The following is a 25,596-nucleotide window of genomic DNA, read 5'->3' as shown; positions in this document are numbered from 1 at the left end:
ACCACCGGTTTTGTCGAAAGATAGACAAGGATAGCAAAACCGAAGTTGATCAAATACTGTCATTATAACGTGGACCTCACTATAGTAGTAAATCTGGTAGTTGTAGCTTACCATAATCACTCCTCAGTTTGAAAAGGTGCTTCTCAGTTTCTGTTCTAGCCGTCTCACTTCTATTCAACTGATTCAACAGTTGTTCTATGTCAATGACAGCTCCTTTATACAGAATTCTCCCTGAAAAATAATAATAAATTCAGACATAACCTAAAACGATAAGACAGCCTGTTTTGAAAAGTTTGAACATTCTTCTAATTGCTCATTTATAAAACTACTGTACTGTTATTTTCATAAAGTGAAGAGGATGATGTATATAGCCTTGGGAGAGTCTATTATGGGATATGGATTGCAAGGTTGGGGATTTGCTAGTAATGTTTATCTTAGGAGAATATCTTCGGTACAGAGGAAGATTTTACGTTTGGTCAGCAATTCTCAGGGAGATATTTCATATGAGAACATTTCGAATATAAAAGGTATATTTCTGTTTACTTTGATTTTAGAAAATTACTTCTGCAAAAAATATTTAGTTATGGAAGTTAATCGATATGATTTAAGGAATGAGAGGTATGTTGTACCATTTACTTCGAATAATTTAGCCAGAAACACCTTAATCTACATTGTAACAAGAATTTTCAATGATTTACCCGATAATTGTGCTGAGTTTGTTAATATGCGCCTGATGAAAAGAAATTTAAAGATCTGCTTGAATAATTACACTTTAGATGTAACATAATGTAACTCATTATTAATGTATTGTATTGTTGTAATTCATTCTGTTCTATTTTTTGTATGTAAGTTCAGGTTGACTATATATTATAACACTCTTTAGATTTTTGAGAGCTGAGCCAACAATTAATTAATATCATGATAATTTTAACTGTTAAGTAAATTCTGTAGTAAATTTAACAGTGTAATAAACTGATAAGTAAATTTAATTGTTAAGTAAAAATAAAGTTCACTGATATATGTATATTTATATTTGAATTTACATGTTTTGTATAATAGTACCTTGTCAAGCAGCCTCTTTGAGGTTCGCTTAAGGTAGCTTATTTATTCAATAAACGTTTTTTCTATTCTATTCTATTCATTTCATTCTGATCTCATTCATTGTTGAATTCCAATTTCATATCTTTAAACAATTACAACCAATTTAAACTTTTAAAATACAATTGAAAATAGCATTTTGATCAAATACAAATTTATAAAGCAAGATATATACGAAATGAAGATTGAGAGTTCACCGAATTACTTGTTTTGGAGAAAAAATGAGATTTACTCGAATTTTACAACGCTACAGGTAATGGAAATGAGAATGAAAAAAATCTTTATTGGGCGGAGTTGGGACTTTGAAGTCTGTTAACTTCCAAGTCTGTTAGTCCTAGCTCCACCTAATTAAGAATTTTTAATTCTCATTTTCATTACCTGTAGTGTTGTAACTACTTTATAAGTTTAACCTACCTTTTGAAGATGGCTTATCATTTGTGTCATCGCTGGAAGTCATTTTCGATGAAGAACCCGAGTCCGTTTCGAAACGGAAAATGGGCAGCAAGCTCTTGTTACCTGACAAATACAGAATAAGTAAGACATGGATAGATAAAAAATTCTGTCTTCAATAAATAGAATTAGTGATTCCAATAATATTAAGTTTGAATTGTATGCTCATCATCAGTAATGCCATAGAGAAATGATAGAATAAAAATGTATCCCATGGTGTAGGGCATTTTGTCACCTGGTCATATGGTCATATAGGACATATACAGAGTGATCAAAAAGTCCCTCCGCAGTGAAATATATAAATAAATACTCAATCACTCAGAAACAAGTATTTATAACAATAGTGTTTCAATTTATTGAACTTACTTGCATATTCATTACAGTAGATGTTGAAAGTACCTTCCTTGATTAGGTGGAGTAAAGCGGTAGTAAATTGTCAAAGGGGTTTCTAAACCACAGAGAAGAGGAATCTCCTACTTTGTGTCTAAACAGAACACAATATGCCACTAAGCAGCTACAGCGGAAAGACTTTTTGATCACCCGGTATATTAATCATATATTTATCTCATATTGATCAGGATTTTAGAGTAATAAAGTGAAATTCATTTGTAAACAGTCATATTTAATGGTCAGTCAACAGTCGACTGTAAACAGTCAACAGTCATCTTTAATGGTCAGAAAGATTGTTTATTTGTTGCTGCGTGATATTTACGGTAGCTTCTCTCTGTTTTTAATATCAAACGTGTGCTTGTGCGATAGATAGAAGAATATTATCATGTATTCGAGGTGACGTTCATGTTTGGCATTGACTGATAGTTAATTTATACCCCAAAATTATATTTTGGGGCAGAGTTCGTTTTGATAGGACTGACAGTAAAGTCCGGCTGTTCTGGTGAAAAGGATAGATTTTGTTCTTGTATTATAATAAAGTTTTCCTGTAGCAGTTTAAAGAGAATTGTATTATTGAATAAGACGGGATCTGAACCAATTTCACTAGATCAGTTATTTTGATATTTAAATAATAAATTAACGTCGCGACATCAGTGATTGTCAAGCAGGAACCCATCTTCGAAAACGTAGGTGTTATCTTTTGTTGAGTTTTCTTTTATATTTTTCATTACCACAAAAATCGATTCAATGCAGCAAAGCGAGTAGCCCTTTAATATTGTTTTCTTCTAATAAAGTAATCTTGATTGTTTTAAATGTAAATACATGATAAAGTTACATTAAATTTTATAGTAACTGTTCACCTTTGATTTTATCTTCACACCCACCCAATCTGATGGTTATAGTTTCAGTCTTTCTTTATCGTAATTACACAGTTTTCTTTCCCTCGATAGTTTACATATTTAGTGGAAGTGTCACACCATTTCCTTACATAATTGGAGGAGGCATCCTGGTTACAATTTATGTTCCAAATTTCACTGTTAACTCAAGCCGATAGTCCTAGTAGTTCTTTTACGTGAAGCTATGTGACGCTGGTAGTCTCTCATATTGTGTCGTTCTTACACTCTCATCCAGCCAAAACAGTAGTCGACAAAAATCGGCTTGAAATTTGGAACATGAACGACCTAAACCATGGGATGATCTTCTTATGCTATCTTATGCTTAATTTTCGCAATAATTATGCATCGAGTATGTAGCTTTTTCATTCAACTAAATAAAATTTCATCAAAATCTATTACCGCGTTTCGCTGTAAATGCGCAACATATAAGCATTTAAACATCAAGAGAAATGCCAAGCCGTCGACTTGAATCTTAGACCTCACTTCGCTCGGTCAATTATTGCGTTATGGGAGCAATTTATAGGAGAATTCCTGTTTGCTTCCATGTTTTCATGAATAAAATGAGTTGAATACCTACCTGCGGCTGCACTTTCAATGTCGATTTTTTTCTGGTCTCCATTCAATTTCGAGTCACCATCCTTCTCAGTCTCTTTATCTTTGTCATCAACTTTTGGTTTATCGGTGAGAGTACGATAATGCAGAGAAGTCCCGGTGACGACCTTTTGAACCAATTTCTTGATCTACAAAAGAAAAATACATCAGTCATTTCATTAAGATATTGATTAACATTGTCTTATGGAAAATATTAAAATTATAAATACATTCTTATAGAATAAAAGTTTTATTCCTTCAGTGCATACAAACAATGCTATTGGAAACCTCTAAGGTTTCCTCCATATATGTCAATAATATATAACAATAATATCAAGAGTACAATAAATACAACGTACATAATACATCATTTACAACACATAAAAAATATAAATATACACTGATAGTTAGAGACTACCAAGTAATATTACGTATGGTTTCCAAAAAATTGATTCTCTACTGGCAGCTGGAGGAAATCAGAAAGTGAGTATAGTGGGTACTGTAAGAAAAGGTTTTCAAGTTTTTGTCGGAATACTGTTAAAGGCAAGTTTCTGGCTGATTCAGACATAATATTAAAAAGTTTCAAGGATACATGATTGGGACTGGTTAATACTTTTTCAGTCTTGTGTAAGGTACATCTATGTTTGTCGTATTTCGTGTATTATGGATGTGGATGTCAACTCTGCATCTATATGATCCTATATCCTTCTTTACTTGAAGTAGGAGTTTGAAAGCTACCATACTGTAAGCTGTCACAACTTTTTCTTTTATAAGCTTGCAATGCTCAAAATACGCAAATATTATAGCATTTTTCTGTACTAAAAACACTCTTTGCACGTCTGGGGCACAACCCCACAAGACCAATCCATACATAAAGACACTCTGATCGAAACTTGAAACGATCAGGGGTCTATTGCTTGTCAAAATAGAAACTAATAACATTAGTAGTTAGATGGTTATTAGAATGGAAAATTAATAAAATATTAGCTTGTATTTTCTCATGCAAGAGGGCCCGGTCCTAGTATATGAAAACAAACTACAAGAATGATTTGAGAGTCCTACAAATTTATTAAACATGTAAAATGTATGTTTATTAGATTAGAGTTACAGGCGAGTCGTCAGTATCGAATCTTACAAAAAAGATAGCAATATGCGATATTTTCTATATGATCGAATCATGAATTAAAGAACAATTGGGGATAATTTCAATTCAATTGATCGTGTCATCGTTCTTTCTTTAAAACCTTACCAGAAAATGGAAAAGTACCCCTGTATTAGCAAATATTCACATTTTTATTAAAAAAATTCATCACAAATTGTTCATACAATTATGATTTCATTAATTACTAGCAGGTAACATTTAACCCGTGCTCCGCAAGGGTCTAATTAAAAACTTTACATAAAGAAATCTTGAAGAACTTAAAGCAGACCTATAACCATCCTTGATAAATTAAGAATTAATATGCAAGATTTCAAGTTATTCAGTACAGTAGTTCAGACGCGATGATGCGTCATTCGTGAATTTCCTATCCCGTACATGTATAAGACGATTCTTCACTTTATTATATGAAATGAAATAACGATTTTATTTATCAGAAAAATTCATAATACAATACACAAAATAATAACAATTGTAAATTATTATTAATTGATATATTATAGTATAGATTTCAAATATTCTCCCTTCTCAACATTTATTTTTTTGTGGGTTTTGGTTTGTGCGTGAAATACCGACGTCCACCACGACGGGCATTGTTGTCGGTTGATATAATATATATTATCAACCCATCAGATAATATTTACAAAATATTTGGACAATTCAAGACAAAATTAGAAAATTGAAGAAGGTTTGGGCAATAGCCTGTTTTTTCTTTTCCGACTATTGTATTGTTTGCTGTATCCAATAAATAAATAAATAACTGCTTTCTCTTCAATAATCAATAATCTTTATTCTTGTCATTACAAATGTTATAAACAAACGTCACGTAAAGATAATACAAAGCTTTGCATATACTAACAATATACCGTACCGCTAACACATATATACATAACATTAAACATGTACACATATGTATACATATACAAATATAATATAAAAATACTTGGACAATTTCCTAATATTCAGTTACCTCAGATTTGCTAGAGCTATGACCTTCCTGTTTTGCTTTCGGAAGTGCCTAATAAACAATTATTCTCATATTTTTTTATATTGTTTATTTTTCTGTGTGGCGAAAAATAACGTTCTCACCATGGGCAAAAATGTTTTTCCGGCTCTTAATCTTTTCTCTTAATCTCCGGCTCTTAATCTCCGGCTTGAAAACCGATTTCGAGCCGGAAAAGTCTCATTTTCGGCCCTAGGTGCGAAATATACTATTACAGCTAACAACACTCCTTAGACCAACAATACAGCGAATTGTTTTTTTGCCAAATAAATGCCTTCTTTATTTCACTTGAGTTACCCCAAAGACGGAGCCCATAAATGAGATGGGAATTAAACAAACCATAGTAAGTACCTCCCTACTGACACAACATTTTAGTCTCCTTAGTAGGTAAATAACTCTGAATCTTCATTTCTTTTCAGCTTTACAAGGTTACTAATGTAACTGATAATATTAATATGTGTCGAAGGAAACACTGTTTATAATATTTATTACTATTGAAACTACAAGACTAATTATTATACTTTTATAACGAAAATAAGGAATTGGAAATACTGACCTGTGACCGCGACAGATTTAGATTCAACGTGAGCAGAATGCTTTCCAGGTCCTTGTCAAGAATATAGCCACATTGACTTTGGTCAAAGTAGACGAACGCCAGCAGCAGAAAAGGGTCTTCAGTTACCATTTTCACTTTTTCCCGTTTCTTCTTGCTTTTATCCTTCCTTTCTTTGATCATCTGTTTTAAGAGATCAATTTCACTATCAACCTGTTTAAAAAGATCAACCAACAAAATTCATATTTGAAAACCGGCATTTCAAATGAACTTGGTAATATAAATATAGTGATCTGGATAATTGAAACTACAATCGCTCATTACTATGACTAGAAAAAAGGTTCTAATTAAATAAATAAATGCTTTATTCAACCCTTAGACCAGTTATAGAATAGACACAGCCTATTGTATATTCACTCTGAAAGTCGATGAAGCCAACATCTACTGCCATATCTCCAAATCGTGACGTCAGCATCAGATAGAAAACTTTTCTGTAGAGTTTGTTTACAGTGTTTTCCATAGAAGATTGTGTCTATTTCAGCGGGAGCGCAGCTGGAGTTTGCCATTGAATAATAATTTACATCCTCCTGAAATAAACACAATCTGAAAGTTTTCTATCCGATGATGACGTCACGATTTGGAGATATGGCAGTAATGTTGGCTTCAGAGGCTAGACTTCCCAGCGTGTCTATTCTATAACTGGTCTAAGATTCAACCAATGAAAATAAATTACATTACAATTACAGTCAAAAACACAAAACGCATTTCATAATCATTAAACATTCGATGATAAAATAATAAATAAACAGAACCCTATGTGTAGATCACGGTATTTAGATGAAAACGGTAGAGGCCATGAAATGTGTGCGCAGTGGCCAGCCAGCTAGATTGCGTCATCGCCACCAACCGAGGTTTTCAACATCTATTGGCAATATTTATGAAACTTATTTGTTAAAAACAGATGATTGGATATAAAATGACGTCAGCTACACCGGAAATTTAGCACAAACATGCGCGTGACACCTACCGTCTTCTTCTATATACCGTGGTGTAGATAAAATAAATACAAATGATACAATATTAAAGAAAATAAAATAAAATAGGATATAATAATGAATGATAAAAATAATGAAAGGTAAGTGCTCCTGAAGAAGCATTAATGGTTCATCCCTCTTTAAGCATAATGCTTGTGCTGAGGGGGATTAAATAATTGTCGGTATGTTTCTGAAAATTTGGATAACATGCATTTATCTAAACAAAGGTTCATTGGTATTTGAGATACTTATGTACATTCAAGATTATTGTTCAAAAATATAAATAAATTTGAGAGTATCTTATGAGAAATATTGCGAGATTTGAAGTGAAAATTAGACTTTGAAGTGATAAGAGAAATCATAACATTCCCCATTCTTTTTTCGAAACTTTCATTCATCAAAATTTGGGAGAAGACAGTTTTGGGCTATGCCTGTTGTCTCCTCCCAATAATATTATATGGTAATAATGATTTGTGATTGTCAATGGAATAGACAAATAAATAAAATTTTCTGACGGTATCAGCCTTGTTAGTTGAATTTTCGATTGTTTCTTGACTTTACCAATAATTACACACTGGCGCACAAGGAATCTTCCTTTTGCCGGTGTTTTTGCAATTATATAGTTTTCAATCTTATTTACAAAATTTGTAATGTGTAATTTGTTTTATATGAGTGAGATCAATTCATTATTTAGAATCATATTTATCCACCTTACACCTTGGACCGTGATTCCGTGAATTATCAAATACATTAATAAATTGAATTTCTCCATAGAAAGCAATCTTAAAATCATAATACAGTATATTATCTACTCGTACATTCAAATGTACAATTTGTTATATGAGTATTATCTACTCGTATATTGAAATGTACAATTTGTTATATGAGTAAAATAAATTCGTTATTTGGAATTATATTTATTCATTTTTAATTCCATAAATTTATCAAATTTGAAGATGATGATTTATACATTGATAAAAATGGAATAGCTCCATAAAAAGCAATCTTGGAATCATTATTTACCCGTATATAGAAAGCTGTTCTCCCGTTATTAGAAGTTGCAAAACTAGTGTGTTAATAATGTCACAAAGTAAAATTGTGACGGAAAATATTGCTAGATAATTAATAATATTGAAGAAAGACGCTCGGCTATCAGCAACGCTAGCCGACCGCGGAGATAAGGAAGGTACCGATGGCGCACCATCTTCCGCGCATCGAGACGATTTCCACCGCCTCTGGCGGCGGCACAACTCCATCCCCTCCACTTTGGGGGAGTATTTAAAGGCCGGACGAGCCCCAGATCACAGCATTCCGCTCACAACCTTCCTGCTCCTGGTACAGCGGCCCGTTGGCTGCCGTACGTCCCCGACCTCCTGTCCTGGTACAGCGGCCCCTTGGCTGCCGTAAGTCCCTAACCTTCCATCTCCCTAGTGCACAGCGGACCGTTGTCTGCCGTCCCTGTCCTCCCATCTCCCTAGGGCTCAGCGGACCGTTGTCTGCCGTCCCTGACCTCCCATCTCCCTAGGGCACAGCGGACCGTTGTCTGCCGTCCCTGTCCTCCCATTTCCCCAGGGCACAGCGGACCGTTGTCTGCCGTCCCTGACCTCCCATCTCCCTAGGGCACAGCGGACCGTTGTCTGCCGTCCCTGACCTCCCATCACCCTAGGGCACAGCGGACCGTTGTCTGCCGTCCCTGACCTCCCATCTCCCTAGGGCACAGCGGACCGTTGTCTGCCGTCCCTGTCCTCCCATTTCCCCAGGGCACAGTGGACCGTTGTCTGCCGTCCCTGTCCTCCCATTTCCCCAGGGCACAGCGGACCGTTGTCTGCCGTCCCTGACCTTCCATTCCCCCAGGGCACAGCGGACCGTTGTCTGCCGTCCCTGTCCTCCCATCTCCTAGGGCACAGCGGACCGTTGTCTGCCGTCCCTGTCCTCCCATTTCCCCAGGGCACAGCGGACCGTTGTCTGCCGTCCCTATTCTTCCTTCTCCCCAGGGCACAGCGGACCGTTGTCTGCCGTCCCTATTCTCCCTTTTCCCCAGGGCACAGCGGACCGTTGTCTGCCGTCCCTGACCTTCCATTCCCCCCAGGGCACAGCGGACCGTTGTCTGCCGTCCCTATTCTTCCTTTTCCCCAGGGCACAGCGGACCGTTGTCTGCCGTCCCTATCCTGTCTGTCCTTCCTTTTCCTTCTCCACTGGAGCGGAACCGAGGCCGTAAGGCCGATACAAAATTACATCAAAGTGGTGTCATCAGAGAAGAGAGCGACCTTCACGCCGTCAGAAGCACCAGGAGGTGCTGTTCACGCCAGCTGAGGCACAAAGAAGAAGGAAGATGAACTTCGACTTGCCTCCTTACCCCGCCCACATTACGACTGAGCGAAGTCATCCAGGAGCAACACCTGGGTATCAATCACCCACCTCTGAAGCTACTCAGGGTGTACGTGATAATAATAATAAGAGAATAATAATAAAACAAAGAGAATATGATTTGAAAGAAACTGAGGTGGAACAATTAGAGCCTGACATAAAACAGCGATTTCGAAACAATTTTACAAGTAAAACCCAGTTAGGAAAATTTCTCCAAAAATATTTCCTCTTCGATCTTAATAAAACAAATAAAATATGGTTTGAAAGAAACTGAGGTGGAACAATATTAGAACCAAACATATAACGGCGAATTTGAAACAATTTTACAAATAAAACTCAGCTAGGGAAAGTACTACAAAAATATTTCTTCATCATAAGTTGTGGTTAAAAATCACATTTTCGACTGTTAAAAATAAAGGATGAATATTATCAACGAGATTAAATATTTGAAATTCTTACATCTTCATCTTCGTCATCATCCTCATCTTCCTCTTCTTCGTTTCTTTTCGAGTCTTTCTTCTCATCCTTTTCACGTTTATCCTTTTCCTTATCTTTATCTTTCCTGTCCTTGTCATCTTTCCTGTCCTTGTCATCTTTCTTATCTTTCTTATCGCGATCCTTCTTATCCTGAAACACGAATTTTAAATAATAAAATTGCCGTTGCAAAAGCATGCATATTACATAAAAATAGTACAAATTTTCATCATATTTATTCATACATTGCTACATACAATATAATTCTCAACTATGAATGATTGAGAACAGGCGGCTTAAAGCCCAAAACTGTTCCTTCCCAAAATTAGATAGAAATTGAATATTACAATGTTAATTTCTATACTTGAGCATTAAACAAAGGTTGGAGCTCAACAAATCACTAAAACGGATGCTAAATTCATTTTTAACGAGAAAACTACATAGATACCCAAATAATAATAATAATGGCCCAGTTCTCGTGTCAGAGTTTTCAGGTCGCACCTGGTCAATTCCAGGGCCTCTGATATGACCTAAACACTGTTATTAGGCAGCCGGGACCGACGGTTTAACGTGTCCATCCGAAACACGGGAGAGTAGACCGAGAAAAATATCTTGCCCGGTCCGGGATCTGAACCCGGTTCTCTGAATTATGTAATCCATTCGAATACAGCCACTCCGTAAACCAAATGATAAATTATTATTTTTTTAAAAATATATTAGAAGAATCAACTTAATTAATGAAAGACTATATATCGTTCCACAAATAGCTCTAGTCTGTGAACCAACAAACATTCAAGCAAAGTTTTCTCAAAAACTTCCACAAAGGAATGATCCATACTTTCTGAAATGAACTGGAATTAAACAATAAGGTATGATCAACGTTACAAAGGTATTACACGATGACAGATACATAATATATTCTGTAAAAACAGTAAAATTTTGTCATAATTTTTATTATGATAAAACATATTATCCGCCTCATTACCCACGCACAAGCCTAGAATTCATGTGGGTATCACCATCTGAAAATGGAGTAGACAGTAGAGGATGGAATATTACAGAGAAAGGAATAAAGATTTAAGAAGAATAAAGGAATGGTTTAACTTTATACAATTAGAGTTGCCGTAGTCGAGTGGGTTAGACACTGGCTTTTTAGACCCGAGGACCTAGATTCTTTTATTCATTTTACCCTGTAATAGAACTACATAATTTTTATTATTTGTCATGAATTTTCACAATGAATAGATAAATTGTTGACGACGGTGAAAATTCATGACAAGTAAAATTATGGAAAAAATGAGATGCTCTAGTCAGTCGGTTACGAGGACGGGACCTGGAGCTATCTACTGCAGATAATCGGGCCCGGCTCTACCCTTCTTTTCCGAGACACCATTTTCCTGGTTCAGTGAGTTCAGTGAGCTAATATTATCAATTTTATTATTATATATTATTCATCTTTTTATTGAAGGCAAATCCTGTAATTATTCTATTGTTTGTTTAAAAAGTTTTCTCAATATTATTTTTATTTAAGTTTCCAGTTTCATTTTGAGTTACAATTTGATTAAATCGATTACTTAGTTCTCCAAAATATAACTGTTTTGTTTATTATTTTAAAATATAGTTCCTTTCTCATGAGTTATAGAGTTACATCAATTTAACCTCTCGCAAGCCAAGCGATTCCCCTATTATAAATTGTTACCATAATGTCTAGGGTTGTTCTCACAACCTTATAATACCATCACAATACCATACATAATATAACCCCAATATATTACAATTAAAAATACCCCATTACATGGTGTTGGGCGTCGTTCTCATGAGAAAGAGTTTATTAATTGACAAGATTAGCCTTCAAATTATCTATTGACATTTTCATTTCAGGTCATTATCATAATTATTATATTCTGTGTTTGATCTCGTATAATTATGTCCTCTATTCTCTCAACGTACAGGGTAAATATGATAATTGTTATTATTGTTACATTGAGATGAGTAGCTCTTGTTCTAGTGACTCTGAACAATCACCTAGTGAATTCGAGGTTTCATTATTACGTTTACCTATTGATTTAAAAGTAAAATCTCTGGATAAATCAGAATTATTAGAGCTAGGCAAACAGTTAGGTATTCACATCCCTCAATCTGTTAATATTGAATACTTGAGATTCGCTGTTGACTTGGCAAAAAAAGTTTGTATTTATGTGGACCACGATTCAGGAGCTAGAGATGCTCTAAGTCGATTACTTAAGTTAGGGTCCCTGTCTCAACGCGATCGTATTATCTTCCCTATGTTAGCCGATTACGAGCGAATAGTAGGCAAGCTAGGCAGAAATCAAGAACACATCTACGACACAGTAGCTCCCGATAACTTAGCAAATATCCTAATTCCAGAAAATAATATGGCAGGGAATGATAAAAGACCCTTTGCGAAACCCGAAAGCTATGGGGGTACAAAGAGTGAAGACTTCAACGAGTGGTTGAAAACCTTCAATAGGGCAGCAAAAATAAATAAGTGGGATGAGGATGATAAAATCTTGTATTTACCCCTCTACCTCAAGAAAACAGCATTGGCAATTTTCGACATATTTTCGGATAAAAATGAAAACGCGACATTTCTTGATGCAGTAGGCCACTTAAAAAGTAAACTTGTAGACCCTGTTCATGAAGAGACAACCAGACAAAAACTCGAAAACAGAAACAAATTACCAACAGAAACATACACAGAATACACAGCAGATATAATAAAACTTTGTCACATTCTTGAGCCTCAAATGTCAGAGAAAAGAATAGTAGGATATGTTTTGAGAGGCTTAGACGTAGGAGCATTGCAACATGTTGCTTTCATGGACAATGCATCAGTTGAAGATTTAGAGAAAAATCTCGCCAAATATGAAAGATCTCGCTTCCTTCTAGACAAAAAGTTAGGAATGCATAATGCTTCAATCGAACAGCCTGTCCAAAAAATAAATGTAGTAGATACTTTAGAGAAGAAATTGAACGATCTGAGTATTGTGGTGAAAAATTTGAGTAGAAATGTAGGTCAATCACAAAATCCCAATCCTAATAGACAGTTTGGAAATAGGAACGGAAACTTTTCCCCACACGAAACAAATCAGAACAACTTCCAAAGACAACCTTATTCAAACAATAATAATTACAATGATCGCGACAGAAACACACAATCACATAATCCTAATCCTAATAGACAGTTTGGAAATAGGAGCGGAAACGTCTTCCCACACGAAACAAATCAGAACAATTTCCAAAGACAACCTTATACAAACAATAATTACACACAATCAACATCAGTCAATTACAGGACACCAATCAACCCTAATAGGACTAGATTCTGTACATACTGTAAGAGGAATAATCACTGGAAAGACGATTGTTTTTTCTTATCAAAAAACTCGAATACAGGATCCCGAGCCTAGACGAATCGGATATGAACTTGGGATCCGGATTTGAAAAACAAAGCGCTGAATTTCCATTTGATAATTATTCTCCAAATTCAATTGATAAAGAAGAAATCACATGTAATATAATATCTTCTGTATCAATGAAAGATGAACAATCCAAAGCGATAGAATTTGTCAGGCAGTTTTTTCTCAATGCCAATAATAATCAGTTATACTCAAATGAAAGTGAAATTAATTGGAGAGCGAATAAGGAACACCTAACACATGTTATGAATGGTGCTAATAGGTGGCTAAGGCTTTTATTTTGGAATTGTAGGCCTTTTACAGCATGTTTTGAAATTGTACTATGCTACAGTGAGGAGTAAACTTGAATATGCTGCTTTAGTTTGGGCTCCATTTCACAGCAGCGCTATTCTTGATTTGGAGAAAATTCAGAATACATTTTTAAGGTATCTTTATTTTAAAAAGTTCAACGCATTCTGTCCGATAGCTTTTCCAACAGACAATCTAAGGTTGATATTCAATGTTCAAAGATTGGAAGAAAGGAGATCTGTCGGTTCCCTCTTGCTATTATATAATATCCTAAACAATCAAGTATTCATGCCAGAATTTATAAAAATATATTGCAATTTCATGTCCCGTTTAATAGACCAAGACCAAATATTCTGTTTCACATGCCATTCATCAGAACGACTCATCATTACAATTCTTACATATACAGAACTTTACGTTTGTACAATAGAATAAGCCACTGTATTGATCCGTTTGCTGACCGTTTCCAAACCTTTAAGAAATCCTGTGAACTAGCATATCGCTCTATAACTGACTCATGATTGATAAATAATTATTTCATTCCTCTTATTTAATTATTCCTCATTTCTTTTTTTTCTCTTCTAAAGTCCTATTTTTCCTCTATTCTCTATTAACTTTATTTTATTTTTATTTGATTCTTCTTCATTTTTCTATTATCATAAGTTTATTATTTTTTCTTTTGGCCTCATTTCGCCTCTTCTTATCATATTAGTATTCAAAAATTGTGTTTACTATTTTATTTTATTTTTTCATTTTTATTTTGCATCAAATATTAAGTATCTAAGCTAGTTGATGTCAATAAGGCTCTTCGTGCATTTATTTTGTGAGCTTTTGTATGTAAATAAATAAATAGTAGGTCTATAGCCTATGAAGTTTAGCAGTTAACCTCTTTCAGTTGTATTATCATTTTCATGTTATGTATTTTTGATAAATGAATAAATAAAAAGACGTGTCTCACCTTGTCATCTTTCTCCTCCTTGGGTTTCTCGGGCGCCTCCAGAAGAGCACGATAAATGCGAAACGCAAAGTCACGCATCAGCATCTCATTGAACAATTCCGCAAAAAGTGATACTTCAAAAAAGTGTTCCTGAAATAAAAATATATAAGTTAAAAGCTTAATTAATAATAAACTTTTACATCACATGGACAATAAATAGTATCTTACGTCACAAGGAGGGGAAGGGGCCTTATGCAGGCGAGAATGATGTTTCTAGTCGAGGCGTTAGCCGATACTAGAAACATCACTCAAGCACTGCAAAAGACATTCGCGTCCAAGTAACGTACACTATTTTTTGTCATAATAATCTAAAGAGGAATAATTGAGAATAAGAAAACATTACCTGCTTGTGCTAAAGCTACTACATGCATTCTATAAACATAACCTAGTTTACAAATTCCGAATCAGGAATTATGTGGAAGTTGACAAAACTTCCACCTGGAGCGCTGAAGGTAGCTTTTTTGTAGCAGTTTTGCTGTTCCTATTTCGGAACTAGGAAACATACTCGACTGTAAAGAAAACATATGGTTTCATTACAGTAGAGTATGCAGTAATGAGAATCATATGTTTATTTATTCTACAAACAGCTGTTTACCGGCTTGATTTCATGCATGGAAAACAGCTGAGATTGAATGACTATGACAAAAATGTTGTTACAACAAGTCGAGGCAACTGTAAATACCGCTAGGATATCAATGCAAGCTGTAGGCGCTCTGTTCCCTTGCCGTTTGATCTTGTGTAATGGATATTTCCATTGGCTCCTTCACTCACCGGACCTCAACGGTATCATATTTTTTTGTCATACTTACTCAATAGCAGCTTTTTTCCATGCATTAAATCAAGCCGGTAAACAGCTGTTTGCAGAACAAGAAAACATGTGATTTTCATTACAGCATACTATACTGTAAAGAGATCATTATGTTATCTTTACAGTCGAGTATGTTAGGACTCTACTGAATCCTAATAACATCTGATTAATTAATATAATAACCCAAATAATTGAAGAACTCATTTAAGGAGTTCCAAGTTATGAGAACTCATCTGAAATCTTATAATTTAGGCCTTTATTATTTTATTTGAGTTCGAAGGGTCTGTCTGTTATGAACTAGGCGCTACGGGCTAGGTCATGTTTATAGAATGCAGTAACTCGAGCAGCAGCAGGTAATTGTTTCTCTACCTCAGCAATATTATTCTTTCTCAGATAAGTATGACAAAAAATATTGTACGTAAATTATTGTACGGTAACGTATTTACCGCATTGGTATGATAATTCTGCCGTCAACTACGTTTCGGGCAGAAACAATCATACTTATGCGGTAAATTATCGTTACCGGACTTGTTACGTAAAGAACTATTTCTTATGGAGTTATGGGGTTATTCAAACACAAGGGTCTACTTTACCAAACCCCAGACAATTCAGGAGTTGAAGGCAACGGAATCACATAAATTCCTGGTGATATTCTTGAACGGGCGGTTCAAGACTCTGAGGGCCGGTTTCCGAGCTCGGGATTTAGCTAAGTTCTAGACTTTAAACAGCTGGAGTCCGAAAATTGGCTTTCCGAAACGGGGCGTAGTCGCAGTTTTTATGATAATCTTTATTTTCTCATTTCTATAAATGGAAACGTTTTTCCTTGACAAAATGAAACATTCATAAATAATTCAAAATTGATGAAACTTTATTCTATTTTCTCTTTATTTTATTTGTGTTCAATTTTCTAGTCTATCAGAATTTAATTTAAACGTGGAATGCGACTACGCCCAGTTTCGGAAAGCCAATTTTCTGACGCCAGCTGTTAATAGTCTACGCGGCCCTAAGAATGTGTCGCTCAAAAAGGAGTGAAATTGTTGGAAATAATTTTAAATAAAACTAAATTGATTAATTTTCTGTTAATAAACTTCCATTGTAACTACACGTCTTGCACCTTATTTCAATCTAATACCTTTAAAACTGACAGTTTGACAATTATTTCAAAACTACCAGATCCATTATTTGCGTGACCCATTATTAAGGAGACCGGCAGTGACGCTTACCTTAGTATCGGCCTCACGGTAGTCGAGCAGGACAGAAAGCGACATGAGCGAGCAATCAAACTTTCCGGACTTGGCGGTGAGAGAGGGGTGCACCACCACAGAGGGCGACTCAGGCAGAGTGTAGCGCTTCTCAAGCAGATGTCGCTCCTTCTCATCGATCGGCTTCTTCTTCTTCGGGGTCACACTCTCATCCTGTCAAACACAATGGCCCATATGAATAAAACCAGAGCAAATGCTCAAGAGCAAGAGCATGGAGCATAATGTTTTGCTCATGAGAAAAAGGTAGAAGCAAAAGCATTTGCTCATTTTTATATGAATAAGCTTTACCTTATACTCTTACCTTAGCGCTCGTAGAGTAAACATCTTAGTAGTTTAGTTTCACCGTAGTGATAGTTTTCAAAACAATCATCGTTCATCAATAAGTGGGTCACTGGAACATAACCATACAGCAGCTATCTTCATACGTCATCGTCGTCGGATAGATGAGGTCACCAACCAAACCACCGGATGGACTGATCCCGCAATTCGAGGAGGAGGAAGAAGAGGATAACTTTCCAGGGAACCAAGGACTCAAAGTACGAGAACAACCAGGTAAAATGGAAACTGTTGAACAATTATTGCTGAGTGAATTCAACACAGACATAATGAACATGAAGAGTATCTCTTCGGAATTCAAGGAATGGGCTTCGTCAGAATTTAAAAAAAACAAGGTTTCCAGAGCCGAATATGATAATTTCTTAGAATTAGTTCAAAAATTAGCATTGGTAATCGTGAAAGTAGAAACGAGAGCAGTTACTATTAGCCAAATAAGTGATACTTTAGGGCATCCGAAAATTCATGACTCATTACAGGACATAAGCAAATCTGTTCAGGAAATTAAAAATAAAGACAGGCCTATTACTTACGCAGACATGATACAACTACCGAAAAAAGCTACTTCAAGCGATCCCCAGTCCAATAATCAAGTCAGGAAAATCCTTCCAAAAGAACAGGTAGTCTTAATTAAACCCTCAAATTCCACCGGTAATGAGAAACAAGACAGTGAAAAAATAAAAGGAACACTGAAAACCAACATCGCGAGAAAGGATAACATTAAAATAAAAAAGACAGTACCCGTTAGAGGAGGAGGTTTACTCATTGTTCTGGATTCTCTAGAGGACAAAAAGAAATTATTGAAGAATAAAGCTGTGAATAATGATCAAATCAAGATAACTGAGCCCCAAAATAAAAAACCCAGGATAATTGTTTATGATGTTCCATCTGATCTCACTAACAAAGAGGTAACTGAAGAAATATATAACAAAAATTTTGTCAATTCAGGAATAGAAAAACAAAAATTTGAAGAAGGTTGCAAGCCATCATTCAAATTAGGGCCGAAAAACAAGGATTCCGTGCATTGGGTAGTAGAATGTGAACCCGAAATTAGGAAAGCAATAATTAATAAGAAAAAAATATTTATAGATATGACATCATGTAGAGTTAATGATTATCATGCAGTGCAAAGGTGCTATAAATGTCAAGTCTATGGGCACATCACAAAACATTGTAAAAAGGAAGAAGATATCTGTGGTCATTGCTCCATCACAGGGCACAACATCAAAACCTGCCCTTCAATCGATAAACCTCCAGTATGTTTTAACTGCAAAAGAGCTGATAAACCCTCAGACCACAAAGTAAACTATCTAAAGTGTCCCAGCTATGTGAAAGCATTGCAACAATCAATTGATCGAACAAATTATGGAAGTGCTTAAAAAGATTAAAAATAGAATTTCCAGCTCAAAATCATCAAATAAATTCACAGCATCAAATATAAAAATAGATATTCAAGATTTCCTATCATCTATTAAAAAAACAGAATTAATAAAACAGTCAGCGAAAAGTAGGACGTCTTTGATTTTCAGCTTTGGTCAATATACAGATTTTAATTTATCATTAGCTCGCTGGAATAAAAATTGTTTACGTATTTCAGAAGGCGTTGCACATTCAATCAAGAAGAAAACGCTGAGTCAAGATGAATACAATAGCTTACCTACTGTTTATTTACGGAACGTAAATAATAGCTCAATTCGTTTTCATCTTGTTAAAAATTCATTGACATTGATATTAGCGCAAAATAATAACAATGAGGCTCAATTAGGTATCCGTGACCTCTTACTGGTAATAGACGAATATGCATCGATAAATAAATACAACATTACGATTGGAATAGATTCTTTTGATATTGACTCCGAGTTTACATGCTTGGACATTTTAAGTTTAGTAATTAAAACTAAAAACCTGAATTATGTATTCTATTACAGAGGAATAAACAATCTAAAGTTCTTGGATATACCACATGAAAACGATGGCTCTGAAGATTGTCCAAAAGGATACCTACCGTATGATTCTATTCTTTATGCTTATTTGAACAGTATGATAGAACTCAGGAACTTTATTCAACAGTATGATGTTCTGAATGCGGATTTATATAGGGGAGTACTATCATCACTGAATAGTAATATCTCTTCTTCAGCAGCATGTATTCAAGAGATAAGGCGAAACGAGATGAACATCTACGACAATCGACTTAAGACTTTCCTGTGGCCGACATCCACTACATATCGAATGGGCTTCTGTTTAGAAAATGAAGGAAAATACGTACCCTACAATGAAACAACAAAGTCATTCTTAACTAAGGAAAAGTATATTCTAGTCAGTAGAGACACCCAAATCATGCTGAATGCTGAGCTGCTGAAGAATATTCTAAAAGTTGACATCACAAATTGTAAGATGCCAAAAATAACTTGGATGGATGGAGTTCCAGGGTGTGGTAAAACTCACTTTATCCTTCAGCAACATACACCAGGTAAAGATCTCATTTTGTGTCAGACAAGAGCTGGAATAAATGAAATTAGGCAAGAGGTGAATAGAATTCACAAAAATAAATATGAAAGAATAATTAAACAGGATTATAGAACAGTTTCATCTTTTATAATAAACGGATCAAAAAAGCAGTACAAACGTGTTTTCATAGATGAAGCAGTATTAATGCATGCAGGTTTCGTGGGATTTGTCTCATCTCTCGCTGGTGCTTCTGAGATTATTCTGCTAGGAGATTCAAACCAAATACCTTACATAGAGAGAAGTAAATTAACAGCTGAATGGTCACACATTTCATCTCTCTGTGAGAAGAGAATCCATCAAACAGTAACTAGAAGGTGTCCAATAGACGTCTGCTACATCCTTTCCAGCTACTACCAGGACATTAGTACGAAAAATGAGGTCCTGTTATCCGTCAGACCTCCAATAACAAATGGAGAACTTGGACCACTTGAACCTAACACTCTGATTCTTACATTCACTCAGCTCGAGAAGAAAACAGTGCTAGAAGAGCTGCAATCAAAACTTCACCCTTCAGTTAAAGTCCATACAATTCATGAAGCACAGGGCTTAACTCACAAGAATGTAGTTCTGATAAGGAACAATAAAAAACAACTTGGAATATATAACAGCACACAACATGTAATAGTAGCAATGAGCAGACACACACAAACCTTCAGATATATCACAACAGGGCAAGAAGATTTAGTGCTGACCCTAATTCGAAAACTAAAGGATGTTAGTGAAGAGTTTCTCTTAAGCTGGAATGAAAGAACATGGAAGGGATTAATGAGAGTTTAAATAATGAGTAACAACAACTTATCAAATTTGCTCAGCTTCGAGGATCTTGATTATTTTGAAGAAATAAACGATGAAGTGATCAACAACAGTCAACAACTTTGTGCAGCATTGAGTTCTTGTGATTTGAGCATCTTCTGTCTCAATATAAGGAGTATCAGAAGAAATTTTGATGAGCTGATGATTCAATTGTGCGACATTAATTTTTCTTTTGATGTTATTATTCTAACCGAATGCTGGATTAGGACTGAATTTGTACTCCAGTCCATTCGAGGATATGATGTATTTTCCACCATAAACAACCCATTACAAAATGATGGTGTAGTTGTTTATGTTAAAGATAGTATAAATGTACAATGTGTTGAGCTACATATTAACCAGGCAAATGTCCTACATATTCGGTTGGATGCAGCAGACAAAAAGTGGAACATCCTTGCAATATACAGATCACCGTCCTTCAATGATATTACAGATTTCCTGAGTGACTTGGAATCGATCCTGAATGAATTAAGAGGGCAACAAGTCATATGTGCCGGAGACATGAATATTAACACCCTTCAAATTCGTCCACATCATCAATTGAATGACTACTGCGATCTTCTAAGCGAGCATGGGCTCAGACTCTGCATTAAACAAGCAACCAGAACTACAACAGAAACTGCTTCTTGCATAGATCACATTGCTACCAACTCCAGAGATAATCTTTTTCCAATCATTTATGAATCAACAATAACTGACCACTTCACCACAATTCTAGGAGTGCAACATATTTCGAGAAATAGTGCAAATGAAACTGGAACACATGAAATAAACGAGAAAATAGACATTAATAGCTTGAAGAATGAACTACTGAATGAGGAGTGGATTCATGTTTTAGAAGATAATAATCCAGATACATCTTATGACACCTTCTTATCAACTCTGAGACAACATATACAAAATAATATCAAGCAGCATCGGCGGCAGAAGAAGTACAAACCCATCAAACCATGGATCACCAGAGGTATAGTAGCAGCAATAAGAACCAGAAATCTACTCAACAAAAGAAGAAAGGAAGACCCAAACAACATTAACTTAACCAACTTCTATCGTCGGTATAGGAATACACTCACAGCTTTAATTCATGAAACAAAGGACCAATACTATAGAGAGAAATTGTATGAAGCTGGAAAGGATAATAAAAAAATGTGGAAAGTAATCAAAGATGCTACTGACTCTAAATCAAAAACAAAAATGAAATTGAATGCTATTAAAATAGATGATAGGATTTTCAATCTAAAGGAAAATCCAGAAACTGTGCTCAACCACATGAATAACTTTTTCACAAATGTAGGTGAAGAAATGGCGGAGACAATAATAGATTCCTTAAGAAAACCACTAGACCAAATCATATCCCAATATAAACCTGTTACAAGAACTCTACACTCCATCTACTTTCACCCAGTAACTGAAGATGAGCTTCTTGAAGCTATTAGTAGTTTGCGAAATGACAGTGCTCCAGGACTTGATGGAATCAATAATAGAACATTGAAGTCGATAAAAAATGTAATTGTAAAACCATTAATTCACATATTTAATTTAAGTCTGTCAAAAGGAATTTTTCCAAAAGCTATGAAAGAGACATGTGTTAGACCATTACATAAAGGAGGCGACAAAACAAATGCCACCAATTACAGGCCTATTTCACTTATAAGCAATATTTCTAAGATTTTGGAAAAACTGGTAAAGAAACGTCTTGTGAATTACATGGAAAAAAACAACTTACTATCTAGGAATCAATTTGGTTTTCGTGAGGGGAGGAGTACAGAAGATGCGGTATTAGAATTGTCAAATTTTGTCACAGATAAGCTAGAAAATAACAAAAAATGTGCAGCAGTGTTCCTGGACCTAGCAAAAGCTTTTGACACTGTTAATCACAGTTTGCTGCTGAAGAAATTAGAAGCCATGGGAATTAGAGGAGTTCCTCTAGCATGGTTTAGATCATACCTCTGTGACCGGCGTCAAAAAGTCAAAGTTGAAGAACATCTCAGTTCAGAGGAAACGATGAAGTTTGGGATTCCCCAAGGAACAGTTCTTGGGCCAATTCTGTATTTGGCATATGCAAATGAGCTATGTTCAATTAAGATAAGAGGAAGAGTAATAGCTTTTGCTGATGATACGTGTATACTATTTGAAGGAAACACCTGGGAGGAAGTTTTTAATCTGGCACAGGAAGAATTGATCAAAGTCGATAAATGGTTAAGAGAAAATTTGCTTACAGTAAATGCAACAAAAACGAAATTTTTAGCCTTTTCTCTGACAGAACGGACGAGACCACCGGATTCTTCAATAATCCTGCATCACTGTGGAAGCACCAACAACCCGTGTGATTGCCCTTCAATTCAACAAGTCAATGAAATAAAATATTTAGGAACAATAGTGGACAACAAATTCAAATGGGACAAGCACATTAATCTATCAATTACCCGGATCAGGAAGCTTCTCTACAAATTCTATCAACTCCGTAAAATCCTCAACTATGAGACATTAAAAACTGTTTATTTTTCTTTAGTGCAATCAATTTTAAGATACGTCATAATTATCTGGGGAGCTACGAATTTTACACATGTTGAACCTCTCTATAAACTTCAAAAACGAATACTAAAAATAATAGGCTTCAAGGAGAATCAATTCCCCACGAACATTCTTTTCAAGGACAGTAAAGTACTGAGTGTAAGACAACTCTACATCCAGGCTATCATCACGCGAATGAGGAGAAACAACGAACACATAAGACTGGCAGATCATAACCATCAAACAAGGCAGAGAAACACGTATTCAATAGTACCAAGGATGAACACTACATTTGGGCAAAGAAACTACACATATTTGGGACCAAAAATTTATAATTCAATACCAAGTTACATTAGGGAAGAATTCAATAGACACAGGTTCAAGAAAAGTTTATTTTCCTGGTTGGTTGATATTGGAGTGGAAAATTGTGAAAATTTAGTTAGACTGTAAATATTGAAACTATTTATTCTTCATTCCACTCTTTACTGTTTTTCATTTTTCTAAAAATAACCTTTCTTATTATTATCCTTAATAGAACATTAATATTTATTTACTAATTCCATAATTTTGTTTGTTTGTATTATACATTTTTACTAATTTTTATTATAAAAAACTTTAATCCCATATCAGTGAATGAAGTTTGTAAATAGTAATTATTACACGCAATAAGCAACTAATTACTTATACCCCAACACATATAATATATAGTGGGGTGTATATTTATTCATTGAAATTATCATTTATTCATTGTTGAAACACCGCTGATTTATGTAGTTATATTACAATACTATATTATCGATATTCTAATGTTGCATCCAATCTTCATTGTAATTAATAAGTTTTCATAATATGTGAAATTTGCTGCATAATTGGCTGTTGTACTGTAATTTATTGTAGATTCGTGTATGAACCAGAATTTATTGTAACTTACTTGAATAAATTTTGAATTTTGAATATTACTTACTTTTGAATTTTGAATATTCTTTTTTGAATATTCTTTATATCTTTTGTATTCATTATTTTGTAGGGATAATGTTGATATATATCATGGTTGAATCTAAAAAGAGTTTTATAGTTCTCAACTATTGGTTGTGATCGTATCTGGTATAGTTTCCTCTTCCTCATACGAATTAGTTGAGCCATTGTACTATGAGCAAAAGGTGATAAGCTGCTCTAGACTAGACTCACCTTTTTTGAAGCATTTGCTTCAAAAGTTGAGCAAATGCTCTAGTTTATTCATACAATTTTGAGCAAAAGCTTTTACTTTTGAGCAAATGCTCAAACTATTTTTTATGAGCATGAGCAAAAGGTTTTGCTCACGTTTATTCATAGAAAATGAAGCAAATGCTCTATATTTTAGAAGTATAAGCAAATGCTCAACTTTATTCATATGGCCCAGTATTCCTTCATTTCACTACATGCATTCAAACATAATAATACGAGGGTCATTTTTGACGTGACAACGTCTTATAAATTGGTTTGCCGGGAGACACTTCAAGAAACTGCGTTACGTTCCCACGTTATGCGCTCACAATGAGAGCGAGTGAGAGCGTTCGTTTCGGTTCACGGTCGTCTGGAAAGAGCACGAATAGGAGCAGTGGCGAGCAACGCTCGCAGCAGCAAGCCCAGCAACCAGAAGCATTCACCTGGAGAGAGTGAAACGGAGCAGTCAACCTGCGCAGGCGCCGCAAGCAATCTCCTGCGACTGCGCCACTAATTCAAAATGTCAAGTCAATGGTTGTCTCTCTCGCTCTTAGGTGGGCGCGGGCTAACCATGCCCGAGTGGAAGGGACGCGTGCCTCTCACTCACTCTCATTGTGAGTTATTATTTCATCCTTCTTCCTACTATATGAATGAATATTCACATTAAAATTATTTTACCACTCAAAGTCGTTGTCACATAAAACTTTCGCCCGTATACCGACTTAACAGGCAACCATGCAATTTTTTTTATCAACCTCCGATCACATCTCATAAGACACAGACAAGCGGCAGAGGGCGACTTTCACAGAGTTGAACAACTTGTCATCATCACTAAACGCACTGTGATCGATGCGGCCAGATCATCAATTGTCGAGTTATAGACAAACAAACATGGCCGCGTCACTTGAGTCTCACGCTAAGTGCTAGTTACTTAGCTTTATTCGTTTTTGCAAGCAAAAGGCGATACTTCAGCATAAATCTACTAAAGAATGATTGAAGTTCTACAAAGTTTTAAGAAAACTTTAAAGTTTTACAGGAAACTTTATGAGTGATGAGGTTGTGTGTGAATGGTGTCGAAAAATTCAAGACATCAGTTTAAATGACTTCAGGAATCGTTGTGATGCTTGGCAAGCATTCTATGAAGATTGCAAGGGTTCTGGTAGGCTGATCCACTCGTATGACCAATGTCGCAACCTTCACGGTGATTACGTTGAAGAATAATCATAATTGTAATTAAAACTAGAGAAAAAACTATTCTTTTATATACATTCATCTTGCAACCTTCACAGTGATTACGTTGAAGTATAATTATAATTGTAATTGAAAAAATCTGGTGTGGCGCACTCACACAACTTTCCTTGTCGTTATGATTTGATCACCTGACGCTAGTGTTCTCGCGCATATCAAGTCTA

The 25,596-nt window shown here is 35.3% G+C and overlaps 1 protein-coding gene across 2 annotated transcripts in view; it reads right to left on the bottom strand.

Moving 5' to 3' along the window:
- LOC111052849 (cell division cycle and apoptosis regulator protein 1-like) overlaps window positions 1–25,596 on the bottom strand; it is a 69,964-nt gene that overhangs the window by 5,533 nt on the left and 38,835 nt on the right. For both annotated transcript variants that reach the window (XM_039420732.1, XM_039420733.1), the window contains 7 exons: window positions 16,772–16,963; window positions 14,702–14,830; window positions 10,001–10,168; window positions 6,144–6,353; window positions 3,412–3,574; window positions 1,513–1,614; window positions 112–231 (listed from right to left, as the gene is read on the bottom strand). In XM_039420732.1, the coding sequence (XP_039276666.1) occupies window positions 112–231; window positions 1,513–1,614; window positions 3,412–3,574; window positions 6,144–6,353; window positions 10,001–10,168; window positions 14,702–14,830; window positions 16,772–16,963 (1,084 nt within the window). The remainder of the gene's footprint in view (window positions 1–111; window positions 232–1,512; window positions 1,615–3,411; window positions 3,575–6,143; window positions 6,354–10,000; window positions 10,169–14,701; window positions 14,831–16,771; window positions 16,964–25,596) is intronic.

Source organism: Nilaparvata lugens, chromosome 2 (genome assembly GCF_014356525.2).
Source record: "Nilaparvata lugens isolate BPH chromosome 2, ASM1435652v1, whole genome shotgun sequence".
NCBI lineage: Eukaryota > Metazoa > Arthropoda > Insecta > Hemiptera > Delphacidae > Nilaparvata > Nilaparvata lugens.
This window is presented reverse-complemented; position numbering and strand designations above follow the sequence as displayed.